General features: G+C 43.4%; 1 protein-coding gene across 5 annotated transcripts; it reads right to left on the bottom strand.

The window, feature by feature from the left end:
- LOC116987580 (transmembrane protein 248-like) lies at positions 1-26,020 on the bottom strand. 5 transcript variants are annotated; one of them, XM_033043728.1, is made up of 9 exons: positions 25,941-26,019; positions 19,605-19,673; positions 15,421-15,458; positions 13,157-13,332; positions 9,270-9,570; positions 7,683-7,824; positions 4,325-4,487; positions 3,770-3,907; positions 1-697 (listed from the first exon to the last, which is right to left on the bottom strand). In XM_033043728.1, exons 4-9 carry the CDS (start codon positions 13,313-13,315, stop codon positions 677-679), a joined length of 924 nt encoding a protein of 307 aa, XP_032899619.1. In that variant the 5' UTR covers positions 13,316-13,332; positions 15,421-15,458; positions 19,605-19,673; positions 25,941-26,019; the 3' UTR covers positions 1-676. The 5 variants fall into 5 exon arrangements, with proteins under 5 accessions (XP_032899619.1, XP_032899620.1, XP_032899617.1 ...); XM_033043729.1 differs by having other exon boundaries at positions 25,845-25,953; XM_033043726.1 differs by lacking the exon at positions 15,421-15,458 and having other exon boundaries at positions 25,941-26,020.
- Positions 26,021-27,766: the final 1,746 nt, after the last annotated feature.

Here is a 27,766-nt window from a genome sequence, read left to right on the forward strand (position 1 = left end):
AGTATTTGCAAATTTTATGTATCTTTTTCCAGCATTAACACACGTGATCTGCCTCGAGACATTTTATTTGATTACATTTATTCCCCCATCAGGACAACCTTGCCTGAGGCGGATGTCCATGAATACTTTGGCAGACATCTGACATTTGCAAATTTCTGATAATAATTATCTGGGATGTTCTCAGACATTCAAAAGAAATCCCATCAGTACAAGGAACAGCAAAGTTCTTTAAATAATATTACATTTAAACCAACAAACAAAGTTAACAAATTAACGAATGCTTAAACCATCACCTCAATGACAGCACCCTTTTTTAAAACAGTAAATGGAAAATAGACCATTTTCAAAGTATACTGTAAGTTATTACAGACATTTGTAAAGATGTTTGCCAAGTCTTACAATTGGTGGATGACCAGCGGATTTTACACAATTAAAAAAATTCCACCTCCTCTTAAATAACAATCATGCCACAAGAAATAAATATCATTTGTGAAAGGAAATAGCAATAGTTCCAAAATTAATTGTTTTCAAAGGAAGAGTACAAATTTAATATGAGATTTAGCTCATTGCTATGTATATTTTCCTTTGGAGTGATTCACAAGAGATACCAAGATGAAAAATTCTCCATTCTCCTCATGGATCCCAATATTTCTCTACACAAGAGTTTGGTCAAAGATCACATTTCCAGAAGATGGACCTGGAATATAAAGAAACATCAGTAAAAGCCATGAATGTCAAGACAATTTCATCCTCATTTCTAAACAAACCAGCCTACAAAAGATACCGTGGTTCATTAACTGTGTGCTGGGCTGATGGGGATCAGATCTGGCATCAGTTCCATCACTTCCATCTGTTTATCTAAAAGCCTTTTAATGCATTCCAGGACCCCCACCACTCTCTGTGTAAAAAAAACCTGACCCACACATCCATCTCCATTAAACTTTCCCCCTCTTACCGTATAGCCATGCCCTCTAGTGTTGGACATTTCAATCCTGGGAAAAGGGTTTTGCCTGTCCACCTTATTTATGCCTCTCATAATCTAACATATTTCTATCAAGTCTACCCTCAACCACTGAGGCGTAGTCCCACTTGGGTGACCTAATTAGCGAGTTTAGAAGATGTTCGGAGAGTTTGAAAAAATTTCATGTGGAAGACCTCCTTCGACTATGTAGAAGATCTCCTTCGACCTCCTTCGACTATGTGGAAGACTAGCTTCGACTAGCTACGACTAACTTCAGGAAAATTGAACACCGAATAGTGGAGAGTGAAGACGACCTCCTTCGACCTCCCTTCGACTATGATGAAGGCTATCTACGACTGCCTTAGACTACCCTCGATTACCTATGACTAAAATGCCGACCTACTACGACTAAACCTACGAGTAAAAAAAGTATCGATTTTTTCCATGGCGACCTTTCTTTACTCGCGGGCATTTTTCAACATGTTGAAAAATACGCCGCGACCTAGCTGAGGCCTCGAGCACACGGGCAGGGCCGGATTTACCTATAAGCTAGACAAGCTTAAGCTTAGGGCCTCGAGGTCTAGGGGGGCCTCGCAGAGCCGGATTTACCACTTAGCTTCATAGGCTGAAGCCTAGGGCCTCGAAATTTAGGGGGCCTCCGGCCAAGGCAGGACACCTACCGTTCAACTCTGGGTGGGCCCCCCTCTCTATCTCTCTCTCTCCATCTCCCCCCGCTATCCGTGTCCGGGCCGCCAGGCTCCGCTCGCTCCTCATCCACCGGCACGGCAGGCCGCCTTGCACATGCGCATTGCTGCGGCCTGCACGTCCTCCTCCATGCACATGCGCACAACCACGACCAGCACAGCATCGGCCGCCCTGCACATGCGCACTGCAACAGCAACTGGTCGGCGCTGGGCACTTTCTCCCTCGCTTTGAATTGTGAGAGATTTGGCCGCCATGGCTGTCCGGTCGCTGCCTCGCCGCCAGCGCTGAAAACCAACGCGGAGGGGGCCTCACAAGTGGAACAGCTTAGGGCCTCTCTTCATCTAAATCTGGCCCTGCACACGGGGATTACTCTCGAGCATGAAGGAGAGTTATAAAGACCTCCTACGACCTCGTGTCGACCATGCTGTGAGTATGAGTCGAGGGCAAACTCGCCAGAACTCGCGGATTAGGTTGCCCACGTGAGACAGCCCCTTTAGTATATTGTGTGCCACATGATAAGCTTCTAGTCTGTGGACTTACACTGCAGTGCAGGTCCATCAGATCGGCTACCCTCCCAAAGGCCTTTCAAGAGGAACATCACGTGCACTGGTTGTAGTGGCCATTTGGCTTGTTTTGTGTGTCATTAATTATGGCATATGTCTTTAAATTTTAGACAGCCCGTTATTATGTGGATGGGATTTATGACGTATTTTAGGGCGTGTTTGAAGCTAAGTTTCTTACGCAGAAGCTTAGTTTTTAGTTTAGTTTTGGACCAGCATAAGGAAGGTATACCCTTTGACCATGCGAAGCGTAACAGAGACACGGGTTTTCTAACCTTTAAAGTGATATGCTGGAGTTCGATGAAGATTATAGTGTACGAGTCGCAAGAAGGTTGGATGTACCCTATTTTTATTCATCAACAATAAATAATCTAATAATCAAAAGACTGTGTTATGAATATTTATCTGTGAAGAAGCTCTGAAGTTCTCTGACGGAAAGCTCACATGCGTGTAACGACATTCTCCTTAATCATGTAGTCCACTTAGATTAAGTGGCTAGAGGGAGTAATCTCTTGAACGATATAAAAAATCTGCCGCTACCCTGGTGACGAATGTTAGAGCTAAGAGAGGTGGCACCTTCATCCATCTACCGAACATATATTCTCAGCAGAGTTCACAGGACTGCTATTGTAAGGAAAAACAATGGCCGATTATTTTTTCTGATAAAGGACGCAGCGGGTAACGGTTGGCATCCTAACTCCCACCACAGCTGAGCACAGCAGGGGAAAGAGAAGCTGCAACCTTCAGCATCATGTTGGAGGCACCCGAGGACCGCAGATTTGTTTTGTAGGACTATTTGTGTAATTTTACTACAGATCCACCACCGATTTTCTGGAAACTGGTAGTTCGGCACCTCCTTTAATCTGCGCGCCCCCCCCCGCGTAAATGTGGTGCCTAGGCCGGGTGAGGCGGACAATACCGACCTCATCGGGACTTGGAATTTGCACCCCTGCAGCCGGGGCTCTGGAACTCCGGTCTGGCCGGAGCCGGCAGATCCGTTCCCATAGCCGACTTCCGCGGCCAACTTTGCGAGCCGGTATCTCAACCCCTTGACTTCCTAGGTCGACCATCCCAGTACTGTTGGACCTCTGAGGCTGTGACCTCTGTTGGTCCAGCAAAACGGATAAGCCAGAAAGGCTTTGGAACCAAAGGTTTCGGAAAATCAGTGGTGGACCTGTACTAATTTCTTTAAAGGTGTCAATGATGCAGTATAATTGGTACAAATAAGGGCACAGGTGTATTAGAAATTTAAAATAATCACAATATTATCTAAAATTATCACAAACAAAAAAACCTCTAAAGCCCTAAACATATCAGTGGGAGTAAGGATGCTGCAGTTATTTGCTGCATACTTTATCAGGAAAATATTTTTTTATCTTACTAAACCATTTACCTGACATTCAGCAATCCTGCTTCAATACGAAATAGATCACGGTTCTCCTTCGGCAAATTAAGGCACTGATGATGCATGTTTTCCAAAAGGAAGCATGAGAACTATTGATATATTGTTTATTACCAAAAGAGTATGAATGAGCCTGGTTACCTTGTGTAAGTTTGTCTCTTTGTGCCTCAGTTTCTTTCTCAGCCCGGCTGCCACAGATACACTGAAGATAATGAGAGCCAGCAGAATTAGAACATAACTTGTATTCAGTAAATGCTGGCTGCAGAGAATCCGATCTTCCTACAGGTGAGAAATAAACAAGCAAAGTACATGTGACTCAATGAGTTCATCACTTTCGGCTGAGGAATTGTATCCTCTTGTTTAACACGAAACAAGAAAACTGCAGATGAGGGACAATTTACATTTTTTTCCAAAGCCAATTAACCTACAAACTTGTACATCTTTGGAATGTGGGAGGAAACGGGAGCACCTGGGGAAAACCAACACAACCACAGGGAGAACGTACAAACTCCGTACAGACAGCAGCGGTAGCCAGGGTCGAACCAGGGTCTCTGGCGCTGTAAGGCAGCAACTCTATTGCTGCACCACCGTGCCGCCCTGAACACAGTAGATAAGATATTTGTTGTTTTCTTTGTAAAACGATAGAATTAAACAAATAACGAATACTAAAGTAAGGTGTTTTTATTCAATTCTTACCTCCGACAGCAGAATGGTGAACTTGGGCTCAGGCATGTACTGTGCTGTGTAGCACTCAGGAGAAGTGTGACCTTTTGAAAATGCCTTCTCTGACCTCTCTGCGAATGTGGCCTCGTACAGAGACGCACCAGTGAGATTCTCCAGGTTACAGGAAGGAAAGTACCTAAAAGAAACAGAAAAGAAAGAAAATGTATTTAACGTCGCTAGTAACCTTAGTGCTCTAAAGGACACAAGGGACAATTTTACCCAGGATAGTGGACTCATAGGTTAGGAGCAGAGGTTTGGGTAGATTTTGCAGTTCAGGTAGATTTTGCTTCACAAACAATTCAGTATTTACCACAAATATTAGCATTTATACACAGATATGCTTAATTAATTTAATTTGAAATTCCTTACAATTGGATTTTAATTCATATAGTATATCTGGATCTGTGGTCCAGAAATGTCGATTTAGTTTAGTTTATTGTACGTGTACCAGGGTGCAGTGAAAACCTTTTTTGCGTGCTGAGCAGTCAGACGAAAGACTATACATGATTACAATCGAGCCATCCACAGTGTACAGAACAGGATAAAGGGAATAACATTTAATGCAAGATAAAGTTCAGTAAAGTCCGATTAAAGATAGTCCGAGGGTCTCCAGTGGAGTAGATAGTACCGCTCGGTCCCACTCTCGAGTAGGATTGATAGGATCGAAGTCCCTCACCCTGAGCACAGGATCCCCCCAGGGTTGTGTCCTCAGCCCCCTATTGTAGTCCCTGTACACAAATGACTGTGTGGCTAGGTTCAGCTTCAACTCGATAATCAAGTTTGCTGATAACACTGTGGTGGTGGGCCTAATCTCAGACAACTATGAGAAGGCCTACCGGGAGGAGGCGGCTGATTTGGCACTCTGGTGTCAGGGCAACAGCCTACTCTTGAACATCAAAAAAACTAAGGAGCTGATCGTGGACTTTAGGAGGGCACATCATCCGAGGACGTACATACCATTGAGGATAAATGGGGATACTGTGGATAGGGTGAGCTGTTTTAAATATCTGGGAGCAGTGGCGGACTGGGTCTAAAAATATTGGTTGCCAGGAGACAAAGGGGGCCCACTTCATCAGGGGCCCACTTGATATAGGGGGCCCACTTCATCAGGGGCCCACTTGCCATCGGGAAAGCTGACACCCTGGCCAGTCCGCCACTGCCTGGGAGTCCACATCTATGACATGGACATCACACGCTGCAGCACTCGTGAGTAAGGCAAGGCAGCGCCTTTACCACCTCAGGCAATTGAGGAAATTCAGAGTGTCTCCGAGGATCCTCCAGTGCTTCTATTCAGCGGCTGTGGAAAGCGTTTTGTCCGGAAATATCACAATCTGGGTTGGGAATTGCTCTGCCCAAGACAAGAAGGCTCTGCAGAGAGTAGTGCGTTCAGCCGAACGCACTATGGGAACTTCACTCGCCCCCCTGCAGGAACTATACATCAGGAGGTGCAACTCCAGAGCCAATAAGATCATGGGAGACACCTTCCACCCCTGCAACGGACTGTTCCAGCTGCTACGGTCAGGCAAACACCTCCGTTGCCATGCTGTGAGAACGGAGAGGTGGAGAAGGAGTTTCTTCCCAGAGGCCATTAGGACTGTAAACTCCTATCTCACCAGGGACTAACTTTACTGTACCATTCTACTGGGTTTTTTTTAATTGCTGGGTTTTTTTTCCCTTTTTCCTTCCGCTCGCAATATTTAATATGTAAAAGAATATGTGATTCTGTTCCATTCTGTTTGTAGTTTGGTTGTTTGTTTGTTTGTTGCACATAGTCTGCGAGCATTGCCACTTTTCATTTCACTGCACATCTCGTATGTGTATGTGACGAATAAACTTGACTTGCCTCATAACAACTGGGATGAAACTGTTCCTGAAATATAACTAATGGACCTGTAACCTCATTCAGCTTCAGATTAAATACAAAATATAGACAGTTTGGGATGTTGTCGGGGAATTGCTACCACTCAAGGTGGGTACCCTCAACTTGACCAACTTCAGGAGACAAGATAAAATTCAATGAAATTATGGTGAGGAAAACTGGAAACTGCTAGCATTAGTCAAATCCATGAGTCATCACGTTCATCGCAGTTTTTTTTTTAGCATTAACACACTGAAGACAGAATATCCTAAACTGGATAAACTGGTTATCATTGAAATATGAGTTATCCTAATCATATGATGTAAAGACAAGAGAAAAGCAGCATAGAGGGTGGCCCGGTGCCGCAGTGGCAGAATTGCGGCGTTACAGCGCCAGAGATCCGGGGTCGATCCTGACAGTGGGTGCTGTCTGCATGGAGTTTGCACGTTTTCTCCGTGACCGCTTGGGTTTTCCCCGGGTGCTCCGATCTCCTCCCACACTCCAAAGGCGTACAAGTTTGTAAATTATTTAGCTTCAGTTAAAATTGTAAATTGTCCCTAGTGTGTAGGATAGTGTTAGGGTACAGGGATCGCTGGTGGGCGTGGACTCAGTGGGCCAAATGATCTGTTTCCGCGCTGCATCTCTAATCTAAACTAAACTAAAAGGTCACATTTAAATTCTACCGATGCATAAGATCAAGAGAAGATCTTGAAGTTGTGGGTCAGTGATTTTATAGTTTTAAAACACAAAGGGGAATGTAAATGGCAGGAACATCAAGACCATCCGCATAACTTAAATTGTTACAAAGCAGAAGATTTTTAAAAATCTCTTTATGTTCAAGATCTTCCAATCAATGGGGATACCATCTGCTCTCAATCCCTTGTCTTTTGCCTGGCTTATGTCCTTTGTACTTATCAGAGCAGCGCACTTTCCACATTTTATCATGACTATCTCACCACGACCATGCAACAACTCCCCAAATTGATCTTATTCATTCTTTCCCTTGTCCACCTAATCCTAGTGTGTATGAAGATGGGAATAATATATGGTTCCATCTGTAAAGTAAAAAATGGCTTGGTGTTTCTTAAGGTCTGTATTCCTCCCTTACATCCCCCTCGTTTCTGGTCATGATACGTTATCCTGATCAGGTTTAGCAGTCAACAGGTATTAGTTCAATAAATTACAAGGAAAATATCAACAAAGAGAAACAATTTTCAAATTACTGGTGGCTAAGCCCTCATACTTTTACTCAACCCAATACAATAAACATCCTAAAAAACACACAAAAGTGCTGGAGTAACTCAACGGGTCTCCAGTCTGAAGGATCCCGACAAGAAATGTCAACTATTTATGTTCACTAGAGATGCCACCTGATCCGCTGAGATACTCCAGCACTTTTTATGCAAACTAGCATCTGCAGTTCCTTATTTCTATGTTTCAACAAACATCCTTCACAATTTATTTTTCACAGACCTTGCTTGGGGCAGGACATGTGCCGCTCCAGTCAATGCGATGCAGGTGAGGGGACTCTTGGTATTCGTGAAATTTACTCGTGAAAGGTAATGTTCAGGTATCCATGGTGACATGAGCATGACGTTAATCAGCTCCTTCGAATCTGAAACACAAAGGCGATGACGGCAATTGTTTAAAGTAACACAACGGAAGAACCATGGGGAAGCTCCACACAAATTTCTCAGAGGTAAGTAAAGGAAAGTAAGGGAGAGGAAGAAAAGAAAAAAACACTATAGTGGTATTAAAATTAAACATCACGTCATGAAAGGACACAAAGTGCCGGAGTAACTCTACGGGTCAGGCAGCATTTCTGCAGAACATGAAGAGGCGATGTTTTTGGTTCAGGAACCAGAAACTTCACCTATCCGTGTTCTCCAAATATGCTGCCTGACCTGCTGAGTTACTCCAGCACATTGTGTCGTTTTGTGTAAACCAACATCTGCAATTCCTTGTTTCGACTATGTCACTTTAGTCTTTTCGCCATTTTAAAGTGGTCTGAAAAATATGCCCTCAGTCTGCATAATTGCCACTGATTTAGATACAAAAGCCAAAACTGTCTCTCTAAACCTAAAAACTGTTGCTTTTATAGATCAATTTTAGACTTCAGAGATACACCGTGGAAACAGGCCCTTCAGCCCACCGAGTACACACCAACCAGCGATCACATTAGCACTATCCTATACACAAGGGACAATTTACAATTTATAGAGGCCAATTAACCTGCATGTCTTTGGAATGTGCGAGGAAACTGGAGCACCCGGTGAAAACCCACACGGTTACAGTGAGAATGTACAAACGTCATACAAACAGTACACGTAGTCAGGATCGAACCGGGATCTCTGGCGCTGTAAGGCAGCAACTCAACCGCTGCGCCGCCCTTTGATTGGGCAAGGAGAAGAGCAGAAGGAAAAGCATCTCAAATCCTACAGGTACACAAAAATGCTGGAGAAACTCAGCGGGTGCAGCAGCATCTATGGAGCGAAGGGAATAGGCAACGTTTCGTCCCAGATGCTGCTGCACCCGCTGAGTTTCTCCAGCATTTTTGTGTACCTTCGATTTTCCAGCATCTGCAGTTCCTTCTTAAACATCTCAAATCCTACATCTGTATTTACATTAAAAAAGTTTTGGAGTAACTCAGCAGGCATCTGTGGACGACAAGGATAACTGATGTTTTGGGTTGGGACCCTTCTTCAGACTAACTGTAGTAGGGGGGGGGGGGGGGAGAAAACCTAGAAGAGGTGGGGACGGGACAAAGCCTGGCAAGTGAATATTTACATAGTGTCGTTAAACATTACAAAACAGAGACTTAAAACAAAGACATAATTTATATTCAAGTGGATTCTAAAGCAAAGCAGTAACTCTTATGCAGCTACAAAAAAACTATATCAAAGAAAGGAGTCCTTGGTTTAACAGATAATGCTCGAGTTTTATAATCTTCATTGCAACCTGTCATTTTCCATGTGTCAAAACTATTACAGAGAATAGATTAATGAACAAGCATCCATAGATATTAGTTCTGAGGGATCAATACTGTATACTTTTGCTTACCTCCGAGTCCCAGCAGATTACCAGGCACCACAGCCTGAAGATGAGTTGTGTTGTCATACAATCTTTTTAATGGCTTCCTTAAGTCAAACCTCATGGGCACCAGCAGAGAGATGCTGACTGGTACACCGGGTGTAGAAACAGGGGTAGAAGGCTGCCCTGTTGTGGTATGAACTAATGGTTCTGGGTCTGGTCGCCTCCTTACCGAACCATGTCCCACAAGAGCAGGTAGACCTTCTGAGCTTTCATTTTTAAATGGACAGAATTTCAGTTTCCCGAGAGATTCAAGGACTGTATTCCAGATCTAAATCAAAATAGAGACATATTTAAGCACTTCAAATAAAATGGATGGCATCTCAGTAGCATCAATCTCAGTTAATCCCCCTTCCCCCCCAATCCCCCCACCACTTCAGAAAATATTGAGTTGAGGTGGGAATAACATTTGGGGCAGCACGGTAGCGCAGCTGTAGAGTTGCTCCCTTACAATGCCAGAGACCTGGATTCGATCCAGACTACGGGTGCTGTCTGCATGGTGTTAGTACGTTCTCCCTGTGACCACGTGGGTTTTCTCTGGGTGCTCAGATTTCCTCCCACATCCCCAAGATGTGCGGGTTTGTAGGTTAATTGGCTTCCATAATTGTCCCTGGTGTGTGGGATAACGGGTGATCTTTGGTTGACGCAGACTCGGTAGCTTGAAGGACCTGTTTCCTTGCTTTATCACTAAACAAAACCAAACAATTTCACAGCCATGAGGAGCTATCCGGTACTATATCTGCATAAAACCTACCCTATCCATGTACCTGTCTAAATGTTTCTTAAACATTGTGATAGTACCTGCCTCAACTACCTCCTCCAGCAGCTCGTTCCATACACCTACCACCCTCTGTGTAAAAAGATTACCCCTCTAGTTCCCATTAAATCTTTCCCCCCTATGTCCTCTGATTCTCGATTCCCCTACTCTGGGCAAAAGACTCTAAGTGTTTTACCCGTTTCTATTCCTCTCATGACTTTGAATAGCCCAAATCTGCTCCTATGACTTATGAACTTGGATGGGGCATCTTGGTCAGTATGTGCAAGTTGGGCCGAAGGGCCTGTTTCCACGCAGTCATGAGTATAGAGTGAGTACAGCAGGGGGGCTGAGCACGCAGCCTTGAGGTGCTCCCGTGCTGATTGTTATCGAGGATGACACATTGCCACCAATACGGACAGACTGTGGTCTGTGAATGAGGAAGTCGAGGATCCAACTGCAGAGGGATGCGCAGAGACCCAGATCTGAGAGCTTGGTAACCAGCTTGGAGGGGATGATAATATTAAATGCCAAGCTGTAGTCAATGAATAACAGCCTGACATATGAGTTTTTGTTGTCCAAGTGGTCCAGAACGGAATGGAGAGCCAGTGAGATCGCATCCACCGTAGATCTATTGTGGCAGTAAGCAAACTGCAGTGGGTCCAGGTTTTTGTCGAGGTATGAGTTGATTTGCGCCATGATCAGCCTCTTAAAGCACTTCATCACCACAGACGTTAGTGCCACTGGTCGATAGTCATTGAGGCACGTCACCTTGCTCTTCTTGGGCACCGGTATTATTGATGCCCTTTTAAAGCAGGTGGGGACCTCAGACCTCAGAAGTGAGAGGTTGAAAATGTCCGTAAAAACTCCAGCCAGTTGGTCCACACAGGTTTTCAAGACACGCCCGGGTATACTATCAGGTCCAGGCGCTTTCCGAGGGTTCACCCCTCTGAAGGATCTTCTGACGTCGGCCTCTGTGACTGTGACCGTAATGCCATCACGGCGAATGGGGACTCGGGAAGGCACATCAGTATTCTCCCTATCAAAGCGTGCGTAAAACGCATTGAGCTCGTCAGGGAGCGAACTCCATCATCAAGTTCGCCGACGACACCACTGTCATGGGATGTATCACTGATGGGGACGAGTCAGAGTATAGAAGCGAGATCGACCGATTGACCAAATGGTGCCAGCACAATAACCTGGCTCTCAACACCAGCAAAACCAAGGAACTGATTGTGGACTTCGGAAGGGGTAGGATGGAGTCCCACAGTCCCGTTTATATCAACGGGTCGATGGTAGAAAGGGTCAAGAACTTCAAAATCCTGGGCGTTCATATTTCAGAAGATCTCTCCTGGTCCCAGAACACTGATGCAATCATAAAGAAAGCACATCAGCGCCTCTACTTCCTGAGAAGATCACGGAGAGTCGATATGTCATGGAGGACTCCCTCGAACTTCTACAGGTGCACAGTAGAGAGCATGCTGACCGGTTGCATCGTGGCTTGGTACGGCAACCTGAGCGTCCAGGAGCAGAAAAGGCTGCAAAAAGTCGTAACCACTGCCCAGTCCATCATCGGTTCTGACCTCCCCACCATCGAGAGGATCTATCGCAATCGCTGCTTCCAAAAGGCTGCCAGCATCATCAAGGACCCACACTATCCTGGCCACACACTCATCTCTCAGCTGCCATCGGGTAGAAGGTACAGGAGCCTGAAATCTGCAACATCCAGATTCAGGAACAGCTTCTTCCCCACAGCCATCAGACTATGAACTGTAACTATAACTATCAAACTATGAACTATAACAACCTATTGCACTTTATCTGTTTACTGGTGTGTGTATATATATATATTCTATGGTTTATGGACACACTGATCTGATCTATATTTATGACTACAATATCCTGTTGTGCTGCAGCAATGCAAGAATATCATTGTCCTATCTGGGACACACGACAATAAACTCTCTTGTCTTGAACTGTGCACGACAAAGTCCGATAAAAGCATTCATATTATCTGGTTCAGTGGGTGCTGGTGATGGTTTAAAAAAAACCTACAGGACAAGTTTTCAGATTTTTCAAATGTGCCATAGTAACCTCTGCAACCACTTTGAAGAACAGACAAGTGTCTGTTTAACATTTCGTCTAAAGGGTGACATATTGAAGTGCCAAAGATTACTCAAGGCCTCAACAAGTGGCTTTCCGAGAGAGGTTTCACCCAAAGATCTTTGGTGCACGCCATACGCAAGAAGAAGAAGAAGAAGCACATAGCTCCCAAATTATCTCATGCAGCTGCATAAATGCAAAGGGAATCTGATTTAAGAACTGTACACTTTAACCCTTATATTTTCATGTGCAGTGGAGAGGGGGAGAGGGGGAGGGGGGAAATGACAAATTAGGCATGACATTCTTATTGCCAATACAGTATAACAAAAATGTGTACATTTTTCATTGACTGAGTTTAGTTCATTTTGAGATTCAGCATGGAAACAGGCCCTTTGGCCCACTGAGTCCACGCCAACCAGCAATCACCCTATACACTGGCGCTACCCTACACACTAGGGACAATTTACAATTTTTACCTAAGCCAATTACCCTACATTCCTCCCACGTCTTTGGAACGTGGGAGGAACCTGGAGCACCCGGGGAAAACCCACGTGATCGTTGGGAGAACGTACAGACAGCACCCGTGGTCAGGATCGAACCTGGGTTATATTTAACCTGGGTTGCTATATTTAAGAGGGAGTTAGATGTGGCCCTTGTGGCTAGAGGGATCAGGGGGTGTGGAGAGAAGGCAGGTACGGGATACTGAGTTGGATGATCAGCCATGATCATATTGAATGGCGGTGCAGGGGCTCGAAGGGCCGAATGGCCTACTCCTGCACCTATTTTCTAAGTTTCTATGGGTCTCCATGCACTTTAACCCGTATATTTTCATGAGCCGCAAAAGCAGAGGAGAGGGGGGAGAGGGGGAGATTATACTTCACGGTTATAGGTTTCCATGCAGAATCTCAAAATGAAATAAACTCAGTCAATGAGAAATGTACAGCCTTTGCTGTAAGGCTACAACTCTACCGTGTTTGCTCATTGCATTTTACCAGCTTACCTGAGGCACGTCAGGGTTTGTGATTTCATGTGACCGGATGTATATCCCCAGGCTGAAGAATGCGACACCCAGTGAGCTAACGCACAATATAAACACAACCAGTTGGGGCTGGTGGATAACAAAATACTTCACTTTCTCCAACGCATGTCGTGTTAACATGGCGGCAGCTAATGAAGCTAAATTAAAAAAAATATATACACATTAGTAAGTATTAAAGACATCTTTGCATAAAGCTCAAAACTGAAATGTGAATCTTGTAGAGGTGTATAAAATCATGGGGAGGGGAATAGAAAGGGTAAATGTCCAGAGACTTTTTACCCAAGGTAAAGGAATCCAGAACCAGAGGACATAGGTTTTAGGAACTATTGGGGTAACTTTTTCACTCAGAGGTTTGTGGACACAAGGCACATCTAATCAGACCGACTTCACCACAACCCATATAACCATTGAGTGGCATTTGGCGTGGGTTTCTGCACAGATGAAAATCATGACTGCGGCCCTCTTACAAAAACAGCAACCTGTTCACCTCAAAACCACAGATCACCGAGAAAGCACTGGAGCGCAAATTTTAGATTTCTCTATGGTTTTGCATGTTACTGAAAAGAGGATCTGCTGTCTCCCAGCGCCAGAAAATTGGGTTTGATCCTGACCACAGGTGCTGTCTGTGTGGAAATTGCATATTCTCTCTGTGATCGTGTGGGTTTCCTCTGGAGGCTCTGGTTTCCTCCAACTGCAAGGGTTTGGGCCGGGTGCTCCGGTTTCCTCCCACCTCACAAATTAAGATTTGTAGCTTCATTGGCCTCTGAAAATTGACCCTAATGTGTAGGGACTGGGAAAATGGGATAACAGTGTGAACTAGTGAAAATTGGTGTAAATGGGTGGTCGATGGGCGACGTGGACTTGGTGGGCCGAATGGCCTGTTTCCATGCTGTATCTCTATACTAAACTGTTAACAGCGGGATCTATGCCCATCAACTAAACTATACTATACCATTAAAACTCAGATCTGTGAAACAGAGCTCAAGGGCTACGTGTTTAAGAAGGAACTGCAGATGCGGGAAAATCGAAGGTAGACAAAAATGCTGGAGAAACTCAGCGGGTGAGGCAGCATCTATGGAGCGAAGGAAATAGGCGAAGTTTTAGGTCCAAGTTTCGTGTTTCCAGGTTTTGTCACAAGTTTTATCTTAAACATGTAACACTAATACTTCAAATGAGGTGATATGAAATAATAGATGCTACTACAAAGAAAAACAACAAAGCAAAAAATAAACTGCTAGAGGAACCCTGCATATCAAGCACTATTGTTCTTCAGCAGTTTATGTTTTGAAGTTGAGAGGGATGTTATGTTAGAATATCTGCCATTTCAAGACACCAGAAGCTTGAACAGATTAAGCTTTGTTTTTTTGTGAGTGATTTGGCAAAGGGAATGTTACACCTATTCCAAAAGTGGATGTATTCCAAGACATTGAGGTATTTTTGTGGTGTTACTCAAAAATAGGCCCTGACCTGACCTGCATCATAACTGCCAACATGACCTGCACCTTAAGGTAACAAAAGATACAAATTGCTGGAGTAACTCAGAGGGTAAGGCAGCATCTCTAGACAACCTCTTTAAAAGAAGGGTCCCAACTCGAAGCGTCACCTAACCATGTTCTCCAGAGATGGAGAATGTGGTGCAGCGGTAGAGTTGCTGCCTTACAGCGCCAGAGACCTGAGTTCGATCCCGACTACAGGTGCTGTCTGTACGTTCTCCCCTTGACCTCGTGGGTTTACTCTGAGATCTTCAATTTCCTCCCACATCCCAAAGACGTACAGGTTTGTGGGTTAATTGGCTCGGTATAATGTAAAATTTGCCCCTAGTGTGCGTCGGTTCATGTGCTGGGATTGCTGTAGTTGTGGACTCAGTAGGTGTGTCTAGTGTTCCTGTGCAGGGATCGCTGTAGTTGTGGACTCAGTGGGCTGAAGGCTGTATCTCTAAACTAAACGAAAAATGCTGCCTGACCAGCTGAGTTACTACAGCACATTGTGTTATATTTTGTAAACCAGCATAGGCAGTTCCTTTATTCTGCACCCTGAAGTCATTGCTCTACAATACATATGAGTGACGAGTGCCTATATTTTCAAATACCGTTTTGTATCCGAAGTAAATATGACATTTTGGAATGTAATATCCGGGTATGATGTTTGTGTGCTGGATGCAAATATTGATCATTTTTGTGCTAGTTGTTCCACAGTATGGATTACTCATGCCATCCATAACTCACCAAATGGTAGAAATGTCTATCAGTCTAAATTCTTAAACCTAAACTAGAGAAATGGAGAGTAAAATCTGCTTCAAGTTGTATATTTTTTCCAGTTCATTCTCTGAATACTAACACAAACACAGCCCATAGGTAATCACATCTTGATATAATATTATTTAAGAATTTCAATCTAAAAAATAAACGAAATTCTGTGGTTGAGGTTTCGTAAGTGGACTGATTATCAAAAATTCATATTTCATTTCGTTTCGTTTAGTTTAGGTTCAAGATACAGCGTGGAAAGGCCCACTGAGTCTGCGCCAACCAGCGATCACCTGTGCATTAGTTTTATCCTACACACTAGGAACAATTTGCAGAGGCCAATTAACCTGCAAACCTGCACGTCTTTCGAATATGGGTGGAAACCGGGGGCCACTGTGCCGCCCTCATGTATGGAATAAAATTATCAGTGTAGGAAAGAACTGCAGGTGCTGGTTTAAATCGAAAGATAGACACAAAATTCTGGAGTAACTCAGCGAGACAGGCAGCATCTCTGGAAAGAAGGAATGAATTGGTGACATTTTCGGGTCGAGACCCTTCTTCAGACTGATAATTATTAGTGTACTTTACAAGAATGGGTAACACAGAGAGCTGGGTTTGCATGGATATGCTGGTCCTCTTGTGGTTATTTTTGCGCTAAGAAATTGCAGTTGAGAAATGGCATAAGTCATTTAAAAAAAATTGCAAAGAACAGTCCTAGAAATGAAACGTGTGCAACTGTAATGTCACAAAAGATAGACACAAAATGCTGGAGTAACTCAGCGGGTCAGATTCTGATTTGTGAAATTGTGAATTAAGAACAGCGGGTGAGTTTATGCACAAAAACGGTGAACATATACCCAACGTCAACTGCAAGCCAATCACTGGGACACACGTTAGGCAAGGCTTCCAAAGTCTGAATCAAACTGCAATGTACCAGCTGTGTTGTTAACGACTCTAATCCACATGGGAGTAATGGGAAACCACAGTACAAAACTGTCGAGATATCTCAGGTCAAGTCTCACCGGAGCTTCATATATTTGAATACAGAGCAATTATAATTATATTACAGTTTTTATTATTTTTGCAAGAATGATTCATGATCTATTTACCCCCCCCCCCCCCCCCCCCCCAAAAATCTCCAACTGTTTGTCTATTCCTAATCACACATCCTCCAGAGACATTAGTGTCGAGAAGAGGAAACCGTGTTTGTTTTGACTTCGCTGTTCTCATCTGGCACAAGGCTATGAGTCAGATATCATAGTCTGAGTCTAGCATGTTATGGGATTTGTCTCAGTGTTATGTCCCCCAGGAATTAGGAATTTAGCAAGGTTTGGACACACTGTGGAAGGAAGAAAACTAGGGTGGTGGGAGCAGCAGGCACTATATTAGAACAGCTGAGAACAGAAAGTGCTGGAGTAATGCAGTGGGTCAGGCAGCATGAATTATTCCACCACTTTTTGTTCTATGCAAGATTCCAGCATCTGCAATACCTTGTGCCTCCATTATAACAGTTGAGACAGATGGTATCTCAGCTGTTCCTTCTCTCCAGAGATGCTCAGCAGCGGCTCCACCCTCTCCGGAGACTAAGAAAAGCAGGTCTCCCTACTGTTCACCTAAGGACCTTCTACAGGGGCACCATCGAGAGTATACTGACATAGAAACATAGAAACATAGAAAGTAGGTGCGAGAGTAGACCACCAGGTCCGTCGAGCCCGCACCGCCATTCGCTCATGGCTGAACACTAAACAGACACACTTACCCACAAACAGTAGACACAAGACACAGAACACAAGACACTACCCTCCCCTTTATACCGCTATCACCCCTCTCCACCCCAAGAACCGCGTGATCTCCTGGGGGAGGCAAAAAAACGGATAAAAACCCAGGTCCAATTCGGGAAAAAAATCCGGGAAATTCCTCTCCGACCCCAATCCAGGCGATCGACACTTGTCCAGGAGATCACTCAGGTCTTACTATACTAACCATACCTAGGTCCATATCCCTGCCCTCTCCCCGTAGCCCCTTATCCCCTTGGCAGCTAAAAAACCATCTATTTTAGACTTAAATATATTTAACGTTTCTGCTTCCACTGCTCCCTGGGGCAGTGAATTCCATAAATTAACCACCCTCTGGGTGAAGAAGTTCTTCCTCATCTCAGTTTTAAAAGAGCCCCCCCTTATTCTGCAACTATGTCCCCTAGTTCTAGTTTCCCCGATCATTGGGAACATCCTCGGTGCATCCACCCGATCAAGGCCCCTCACGATCTTATATGTTTCAATGAGATCGCCTCTCATTCTTCTAAACTCCAAAGAGTAGAGTTCCAGCTTACTTAACCTTTCCTCATATGTCAATCCCCTCATCGCAGGAATTAATCTTGTAAACCTTCGCTGCACTGCCTCCAGGGCTAGTACATCCTTTCTTAAGTATGGACCCCAGAACTGTACACAGTATTCCAAATGTGGTCTCACTAATACTGTGTACAGCTGCAGCAAGACCTCCGTGTTTTTATACTCAATCCCCCTAGCAATAAAGGCCAAAACTCCATTGGCCTTCCTGATTGCTTGCTGCACCTGCATACTGACTTTTAGTGATTCATGTACTAATACCCCTAGATCCCTTTGCGTTGCATTACAACGCAGCTCCTCCTCATTTAGAAAATAACTTGCCCTATCATTTTTTTTCCCAAAGTGAATGACTTCACATTTATTAGTATTAAATTTCATCTGCCAAGTTGTTGCCCACTCACCTAGCTTATCTATATCCTTTTGCAGACTCTTCCTATCCTCCTCATCCCCTACTTTTCCTCCCATTTTTGTATCGTCCGCAAATTTTGATATATTACACTTGGTTCCCTCCTCCAAATCATTTATATAAATTGTGAACAACTGGGGTCCCAGCACCGACCCTTGCGGAACCCCGCTAGTTACCGGTTGCCATCCCGAGTATGAACCATTTATCCCCACTCTCTGCTTCCTATTTGTTAGCCAATCCTCTACCCATGCTAATATATTACCCCCAATCCCATAATTTTTTATTTTTAGCAATAGTCTCTTATGTGGCACCTTGTCAAAAGCCTTTTGGAAGTCCAAGTATACCACATCCACCGGTTCCCCTTTATCCACCCGGGTTGTTACTTCCTCAAAGAATTCGAGCAGATTCGTTAAACAGGATTTCCCCTTCACAAAACCATGCTGGTTCTGTCCGATGAAGTCATGTTTATCCAAGTGCCCCGTTAGTGTTTCTTTAATAATTGTCTCTAACATTTTACCCACCACCGATGTTAGACTAACCGGTCTATAGTTACCCGCCTTCTGTTTACTTCCTTTTTTAAATATAGGTGTTACATTGGCCATTTTCCAATCCACTGGGACCGTTCCTGCCTCCAGGGAGTTTTGGAAAATTATCACCAATGCATCCACAATCCCCTCACCAATGACCTACGGCATCACTTCCTGGTTTGGGAGCGGCAAGGCTTATGAACAAAAACAACTTAACAGGATAGTGAAGACAGCCAGCAGGATCATTGGTGCTCTACTCCCTTTCCTGTTGGAGATCTATCAGAAGCGGAGCATCAGCAGAGCCATCTCCATTATTAAGGACCCCTATCATCCATCACACCACATCTTCTCCATTCTGCCATCTGGGAAGAGGTACAGGAGCATCAGCTGCAAAACCAGCAGGATGCTACACAGCTTCTTCCCACAGGCAATAAGACTGGTTAACGGACTGTGTCCCCTCCCCATACATTATACACCAACACATCTAACCTTGCCCATACTTTGACAGCTAGGCACCTGCCAAAGCAAAGCCACTGTTCGGTCTGAATGTCTGTTTTTATTTCAATTTCTAGGCCTATTTTAGATATGTTCATTTTAATTTTAAAGCTATATGTATTTATTCTGTTTTTATTAACTGCACTGACGGGAATTGATTGAGAAACAATTTTTTCGTTTCATCTGTGTATGTAAGTACTCAGTTAAAATGACATTAAAGTAAATACTGAATACTGAATGCTGCCTGCCCTGCTGAGTTACTCCAGCATTTTGGGTCTATCTTCGGTTTAAACCAGCATCTGCAGTTGCTTCATGCACAGGTGGCATCCTACTTTTTAGTAACTAAGGAAGGGATTACATTAACTACATCGTGTTCTAAATTTTTCATCCCACCTCTCTAATGCATTCCGTTCACCGCTCAGTTGGATGGTCCTGAATTTGCCAGATTCCACTCGTATCTATCTGCAGATAGAAAATCATCATATTAAAGGCACAGAATAAGCTGAAATAGTATTTGCCTCATACGAGAAGACTAATATATCGCTTAGCTTTTCAAATTTTAAATAGGTCAAGAGTTTCAGAAAAAGAAAATTACGTTGGAATTCTGAGAAATATTGATTCAGGTTGTTTGGTTTAGTATATTGTCAAGTGAACCAAGGTACAGTGAAAAGCTTTTTTGTTGTTGTGTGCTATTCAGTCTGTGGGAAGACTGTATATGATTACAATCAAGCCGTCCACAGTGTACAGATCCAGGATAAGGGGAATAATGTATACTGCATGATAAAGTCCAGTAAAGTCAGATTAAAGATAGTCCGAGGGTCTCCAATGAGGTAGATGGTAGATCACGGCCGCTCCCTAGTTGATCTAGTAATGAAACATTTAGATTTACTGAACTCAATATATTTGTGATAAATAGCTTTAAAATAATAGGGCATGGACACTTCATCTATTTAAAAATATGAAACATCTTAAAATAAGCAATTCCCAAGCAGTATTCAAATCATGTAGTAATAAGTTAGCTAATGGATTAGAAATAAACAAATCTCCCTAATCACTCTTAAGCAATGTTTTGAAAGATACAATGGATCAGAATCACCTACCAATTACGAAGGCACATACCCATCACGAGTTGATTTAGAGCCAAATTATAACAAAATTAGGCACACGTACCAATGAACTCTATAGATGCGCATAATGCTTATAACTTAATTATCACAAGAATCCAAGAGATGGAAACAAGGCCATCAAATTAAATTTGCAAAAACAAGTTTATCATTAGGGAGCATTTTTCATCTTTTAACTAATCCAAGGTTTAATCTCGAGAGGGAAAACTATAATTTCCAGTCCTGCTGCGTTAGAGTCAAGAGTGTTTAATTGTCATTTGCACCGACAATGGAAGAATGATATGCTTATTTGCAGCAGAAAAACAGGCCTGTAAAAGCAGTGCACAGATAATATATACAATACCAAAGAATCAATGAACACACAGAAATGCAACTGTAGTACATATATTATACATAAATGTTGTAATGGAGTGATTTTCTGTGGCGTCTTTTGACGGGGAATTTAAGCTACCAGTCATTTATCTTTGCACAATGTCACCTAAATGCAAGATCAATTAGAACGTTAGTTTATTGTCACGTGTAGTTGCGTGCTAACCAGTCAGCGTAAAGACAATTCATGATTACAATCAAGCCAGCCACAGTGTACAGATGCATGATTAAGGGTTGTTTAAGAAAGAACTGTAGATGCTGGTAAAATCGAAGGTAGATACAAAATGCTGGAGTAACTCAGTGGGCGAGGCAGAATCTTTGGAAAGGAATTGGCGACGTTTCTTCTGAAGAAGGGTTTCGACCCGAAATGTCGCCAATTCCTTCTCTCCATACATGCAGCCTCACCCACTGAGTTACTCCAGAATTTTGTGTCTACCTGCATGATAAAGGAAATACGTTAATAACGTTTAGTGCAAGATAAAGTCCAGTAAAGTCTGATTAAAGTTTGATTAAAGGTCTGAGGATCTCCAATGAGGTAGATAGTAGCTCAGGACTGCTCTCTAATTGTTGGTACGATGGTTAGTTATAATTAAGGTCATTAGTGATAGGAATTGAATGAGGCCGTTTGGCCCATCAAGTCTACTCCACCATTCAATCATGGCTGATGTACCTCGCTCTCCTAACCCCATTCTCCAGCCTTCTCCCCATAACCTCTGACACCTGTACTAATCAAAAATCTATCTATCTCTGCCTTTAAAATATACATTGAATTGGCCTCTGCAGCCTTCTGTGGCAAAGAATTCCACAGATTCACCACCCACTGGCTAAATAAATTTCTCCTCATCTCCTTCCTAAAAGAACGTCCTTTAATTCTGAGGATATGACCTCGAGTCCTAGACTCTCCCTCTAGTGGAAACATCCTTTCTAACCAAGCCTTTCACTATTCTGTATGTTTCAATGTGGTCCTCCCTCATTCTTTTAAACTCCAGCGAGTACAGGCTCAATGCCGACAAACCCCAATGGGTTAATATACTAATTCCTGGGATCATTCTTGTAAGCCTCCCCTGGACCATCTCCAGAGCCAGCACATCCTTCCTCAGATATGGTGCCCAAAATTGCTGACAATATTCTAAATGCGGTCTTACCAATGCCTTATAGAGCCTCAGCATTACATCCCTGATTTTGTATACAAGCCCTCTTGAAATAAATGCCAGCATTGAGTTTGCTTTCTTTACTACCGATTCGACTTGCAGATTAACTATTTGGGAATCCTGCACCAGCACTCCCAAGTCCCTTTGCACCTCCGATTTCTGGATTCTCTCCCCAGAGAAAATAGTAGATACCTTTACTCCTCTACCAAAATGCATGACTGCACATTATATTCCATCTGGCACTTCTCTGCCAACTCTCCCAACCTGTCCAAGTCCTTCTGCAGAGTCCCTGCTTTCTCCACACTGCCTGCCCTTCCACCTATTTTCAGATCATCTGCAAACATGGCCACAAAGCCTTCAATTCCCTCATCCATATCATTAAGATTGATATAATTGATTGTATAATTGAACAGTCTCTATCAGTTGGTTCTTTATTGAATGAAGATACAAAGATGTCTTCAAAGTTAAAAAAGACTCGTTGTCTGTCCATTTGGCTCCTCTTTGTAACTTGTTCTTGACTTCACATAAAGGGAGGTCAGCGAGGTATTATTAAGGTTAATCTTGTGCAGTTCTTTTCATGAGGTTAAGTTTGTCAACTGGGATGTTTGACAAGATATGAATCGAACCGTTCTTCCATAATTGTGGCACAAAAGGCGGAGAGAATTAGAAGACACAGCAAAGAAAGATTGGGATGAAACTCCAGTGAGAAGTAAAAATGAAAGTACATTAAATAAAATGAATCGAGAAAGAATACTTGTCAGCAAAGATCATGATGACAGACATGTAGATAGAGGGGACGAGGTTGAATGAGAAGGCAACAAAATGAATGTAAAATAATTGAATGTACAAAATGCCAGAGTAACTTGGCGGGTCTGGCAGCATCTCTGGGGAACATGGATAGGTAACTTTTCGGGTTGAATTCTTTCTGCAGTGCTTGCTACTGGACCACAACCTCACACTTTCGAATCTGTGTGGTAGGTGGTGTGCAATGGACATTCTACATTAAGTTTATATATAATCCAAAGAATACAAATTCCTTTAGAGAGGAGATACAAGGGACTGCAAATGCTGGTTAACAAACAGACACAAAGTGTTGTAGTAACTCACGGGTCAGGCAGCATCTCTGAAGGACATTCTTAGGTGACGTTATGCATTATGACCCTTCTTCAGACTTCACTCCTTAGGAGTGGAGTGTGGAATGGAATCAGATTGATGTTACGGATGAAAAGGTGAAGATAAAGGTTTCACTTCACACCAGTGTGTTAAAATAAACAGTTTCATCCAAGGCGTAATCAGATGGGCTGACTGATAGAATGGAGGCAGTTAAGAGCTCAATTAAAGTGTAGAAATTTAGGTTTAGGTTTATTATTCTCACATGTACTTAGCTACAATGAAAAACTTTGTTTTGCATGCTATCCAATTAGATAAGGTAATACTTTGCATAAATATAATCAAGTCAAATTCAAGTATGAATGAATGATATCTTTATTTCGAACGATTAAAAAAAGAAGAAAAGAAAAGATGAAAATGAATAATAAAAGGAAAATTATATATATGCATATATATATATGTATACATATACATATGTATACATATATATACATATATATATATCCCGACTGGACTATTGCAACTCACTTCTCCTTGGCATCAGCTCCACCTACATCAACCGACTCCAACTGGTCCAGAACGCAGCCGCCCGACTCATCACCCACACCAAATCCTGGCATCACATCACTCCAGTCCTCAAAAAACTTCACTGGCTTCCCGTCTCCCACCGGATCACCTACAAAATCCTGGTCCTCACCTACAAAGCCCTCCACCATCTGGCCCCCACATATCTCATTGACCTCCTCTCCCCCTACCAACCCTCACGGTCCCTCAGATCCACATCAGCCGGTCTCCTCTCCATCCACAAGTCCAACCTCCGCAGTTTTGGGGACAGAGCCTTCTCCAGGGCAGCTCCCAGGCTCTGGAACTCCCTCCCCCAACTGATCCGCAATTCCGTGTCCCTCCCCATCTTCCAGTCCCGCCTCAAGACCCATCTCTTCACCTCTGCCTATCCTTAGCCCCACGTCCCCGTCCCTTTTCATCTGTGCATTAATTGCCTCATGCTGTGTTTTGTATTGAATTCTGTCTTTACTTTGTGTACTAGTCATGTCTCTACTATTTATTTCATTCCCCTTACATGTTTTTCCTATACATGCTCAATTTTTGTAAGGTGTCCTTGAGACTCTTGAAAGGCGCCCATAAATAAAATGTATTATTATTATTATTATTATATATACATAAATACATACACACATACATACACATACATATATACATACATATACACACATATACATAACATATATGTACATACATAAATTAAAAAATCAAAAGCCAATTTCAACATAATACACATTAGACTCGTTCGAAAAGGGATAGGAAGAAGCTTATGCTTGTCAAGTCCTACCCCCATTCTTCATCATTAACAAATGCAAAATTCAATAAAATAAAAGTACAATAGATAGAAGATGTACCTTCTGCTGGATGGGAGACAAGACACAAAATACTGGAGTAACTCAGCGGGACAGGCAGCATCTCTGGATGGGGGCAAGGAGGAGGAGTGATTGGGGTGTGACAGGTCTTTGATTACGATGGCTGCTTTTCCATGGGGGCGTTAAGTTTAGATGAAGTGAAAGGTGGGAAGATTAAGTTGAGTATCCAGCACACCTGTGACATTGCCAAAGGTTGTTGGAAAGATGCAAGATGCATATTTTATTGAACATGAGGAATGCCAATAGAGGATGGAGAAACCATTACTAGTTTCTTATTACTGTGATTGAGTAGCTCAATGGAACTGGATGAGATGAAAGAGATTCAGAGTCTGATGTGGTTCAATCTTATTAAACTAATTTACTGATGCCGAATCTTCTAACCAGAGAAGGGAATCAAGAACCAGAGGACATAAGTTTAAGTCAAAGATCCTGAAGGGTATTTGTTTTCCACACTAAGAAGGTAGTGGGTATATGGAACGAGCTGTCAGAAGAGGCAGTTGAGGCTGTTACTTGAACAACATTTAAAAGACATTTGGACAGGTGCATGGATAGGAAAGGTTTAGAGGAATATGGGTCAAATACAGACAAGTGGGACTAGCATGGATGGGGCATCTTTGTCGGCATGGGCAATTTGGGCCGAAGAGCCTGTTTCCATGATGTGTGGCTCTATGAAACCTTTGTGAAAGAAACATGTCACAAAGCTGGCCAAACAGGGAGAGAAGGGCACAAGGAAACTCAACCATCCTAACACTGAAGATAGACACAAAATGCTGGAGTATCTCAGCAGGACAGGCAGCATCTCTGGAGAGAAGTGATGGGTGGCGTTTCGATTCAAGACCCTTCATCAGACTGTCAGGGGAGAGTGAAACGAGATGTGGAAGGTTACAAAAACATGTAAGGTGGGAAAAGAACAGATGAAAACTGACCCTAACACTATCCAAAACTATCTGAAAGAACTGATCCTAACACTGACTTTAAAAAAAACCCTCAAACTACGGGAACCACCTCGCCCCTTCATCAAAGAAAATAAAATGCTGGAAACTTGAAAAACAACAGAGAATGTTGCAAACGGTCAACAGGTCAGGCAACATAAAGTAGGGTTAATATTGTGTAGTAAGGAACTGCAGATGTTGGTTTAAATCGAAGATAACACACACTGAGGTTAATGACATGTACTAAATATTCAATTCAATTCAATTCAAAAGGCTGGACAGAAAAGGAATAGGTAACGTTTAAGGGTCGAGACCGTTCTTCTGACTAAAGAAGGGTCTGGATCCGAAACGTCGCCCATTCCTTCTCTCCAGAGATGCTGCCTGTCCCGCTGAGTTACTCCAGCAGCTTTTTGTGTCTTATTTTCCTTTCTTCAGACTTTGGGGGGGGGTCTGGAAATCAGGCAGCAGTTCCCATGGAGGCCGCAGCCTTTCTCCAATAAAGTATCTCACGTACCGGGTAACTAATACTTATCGACCACCGCCGTCACACTCTCCCCCCCTTGTCCCTCTCTAACTCAACGTTGTCGGGCCCATCCTCCATGTCACTCACCTACAACGCTGCGGCGTCAACTCCCCGTCCTGGTCCTGTCCCGCCCGCCCGCCCACCTCGACGGAAATGGCCGCCAGCATCGGCGGATATGGCGACTGTTCATCCCAACACACGTAGCACTGGTGCAACAGGCGAGGTCAGGGCCAGGACGGCGCTGCCCAGCACAACCTGGCCCCGTTGCACGGCCGCTGCTGCAACGGATTACACCGTCTCCCGATCCTCCTCCTCCTCCTCCTCCTCCAAATTTCCAGCAAACATCAGCACTTGCATTTATAATATCAGCGCAGAGAATCAATTCAGCGAGGCATGGTCTTGTGTCGGAAGGATCTGCACTTGATGGGATTTCTTACACCCAAGATAGACACAGAAAGCTGGATTAAGTGTGTAGGGACTGCAGATGCTGTTTTTTCCAAAGATCCTGTAGCAGATCTTTGTTTTTTTCCACCAAAGACAACAGACCCCACAATGCTGGAGTAACTCAGCCGGTAGGACCAGAATGTTGCAAATGTCAAACATACCACCTGTGAAGAAACAAAGAGCTGCAGATGCAGGTTTAAGCTAGATACAAAGTGCTGGAGTAATCCAGCGGGTCAGGCAGTATCTCTGGAGTTCATAACTTCCAGGAGCAGGATTGCTAGACTTGATGGCCGCTCTGCCCATCAAGGCTACTCCATTCATTCATGATATGGGTGATCTATTCACAGCTATTTTCCTGCCTTCGCCCCATAACCCCTGCTAATCATGAAACTACAAAAGCAGTCATTCAGGGAGGAAACGTGCCCTTCGGCTCAATTTGCGCACATTGACCAACGTGCCCCAACTACACTAGTCCCACCTGCCTGCAATTGCTCCATATCTAAACCTATCCTATCCATGTACCAGTCTAAATGTTTCTTAAAGGTTGCCATAGTACCTGCCTCAACTACCTCCTCCAGCACCTTATTCCACACACCCACGACCCCTTGTGTAAGTTACCATAGGATGGATGGTGTTTTAGGTCGAGACCCTTCTTCAGACTGAAAGTAGCGTGGATTTGAAGAGCTGGAGGCGAGAAACACATCACTACACCAGCAAAATACAAAGTGTTGGAGTAATTCAGGGGTCAGGCAGCAGCTGTGGAGGGGATGGACTGATGATACTTTGGGTTGGGACCCATCTTCCATTCCCTCTGCAGATGCTGCCAGAGAATGTTGCAAACGTTTAACTGGTCATGCAAGTTGTTACTCCAGCACTTAAAAAAAAATAAATTATAAACCAGCACCTGTAGTTCCTTAAATGTCCAACATAGAAAAACAGGTGCAGTAGGCCATTCAATATGATCATGGCTGATTATCTAAATTCAATACCCCGTTCCTGCTTTTCCCCCCAATATCCCTTGATACCTTTAGCCCTAAGAGCTAAATCTAACTCTCTCTTGAAACATTTAGTGCTTGCTCAAGATTCTGACCTGTAGTTTCTTGCATCTACATCATTTGGTGAGTGTCCTTTATGCAGTTTTTGAGAACAATACATCCAGGGCTGCCCTTGTATTGCCAGACAATTAGCACATTACTAAAAGCTGCACTATTAGAAAAGGAATGGACGACATATATAAATAGATAGGCCAGTTAAATTTAGATGGGAACAGTGACTATTGGAATCAATCCTGAAAGACCTTTATTTAAAAATACTTATCAAAGAAAATCAGCTTATATTGTAAAGTTCAGTTGGTAGAGCTGCTGCCTCACAGCCCGAGATATTGGGTTCAATCCAGACCTCTGGTAGTTTGTCAAGTTTGCACCTTTAACCTGTAACCATGTGGGCTTCCTCTGAGAATCTGCTATTAG

This window comes from Amblyraja radiata, chromosome 25, assembly GCF_010909765.2.
Source record: "Amblyraja radiata isolate CabotCenter1 chromosome 25, sAmbRad1.1.pri, whole genome shotgun sequence".
In the NCBI taxonomy this organism is placed as follows: domain Eukaryota; kingdom Metazoa; phylum Chordata; class Chondrichthyes; order Rajiformes; family Rajidae; genus Amblyraja; species Amblyraja radiata.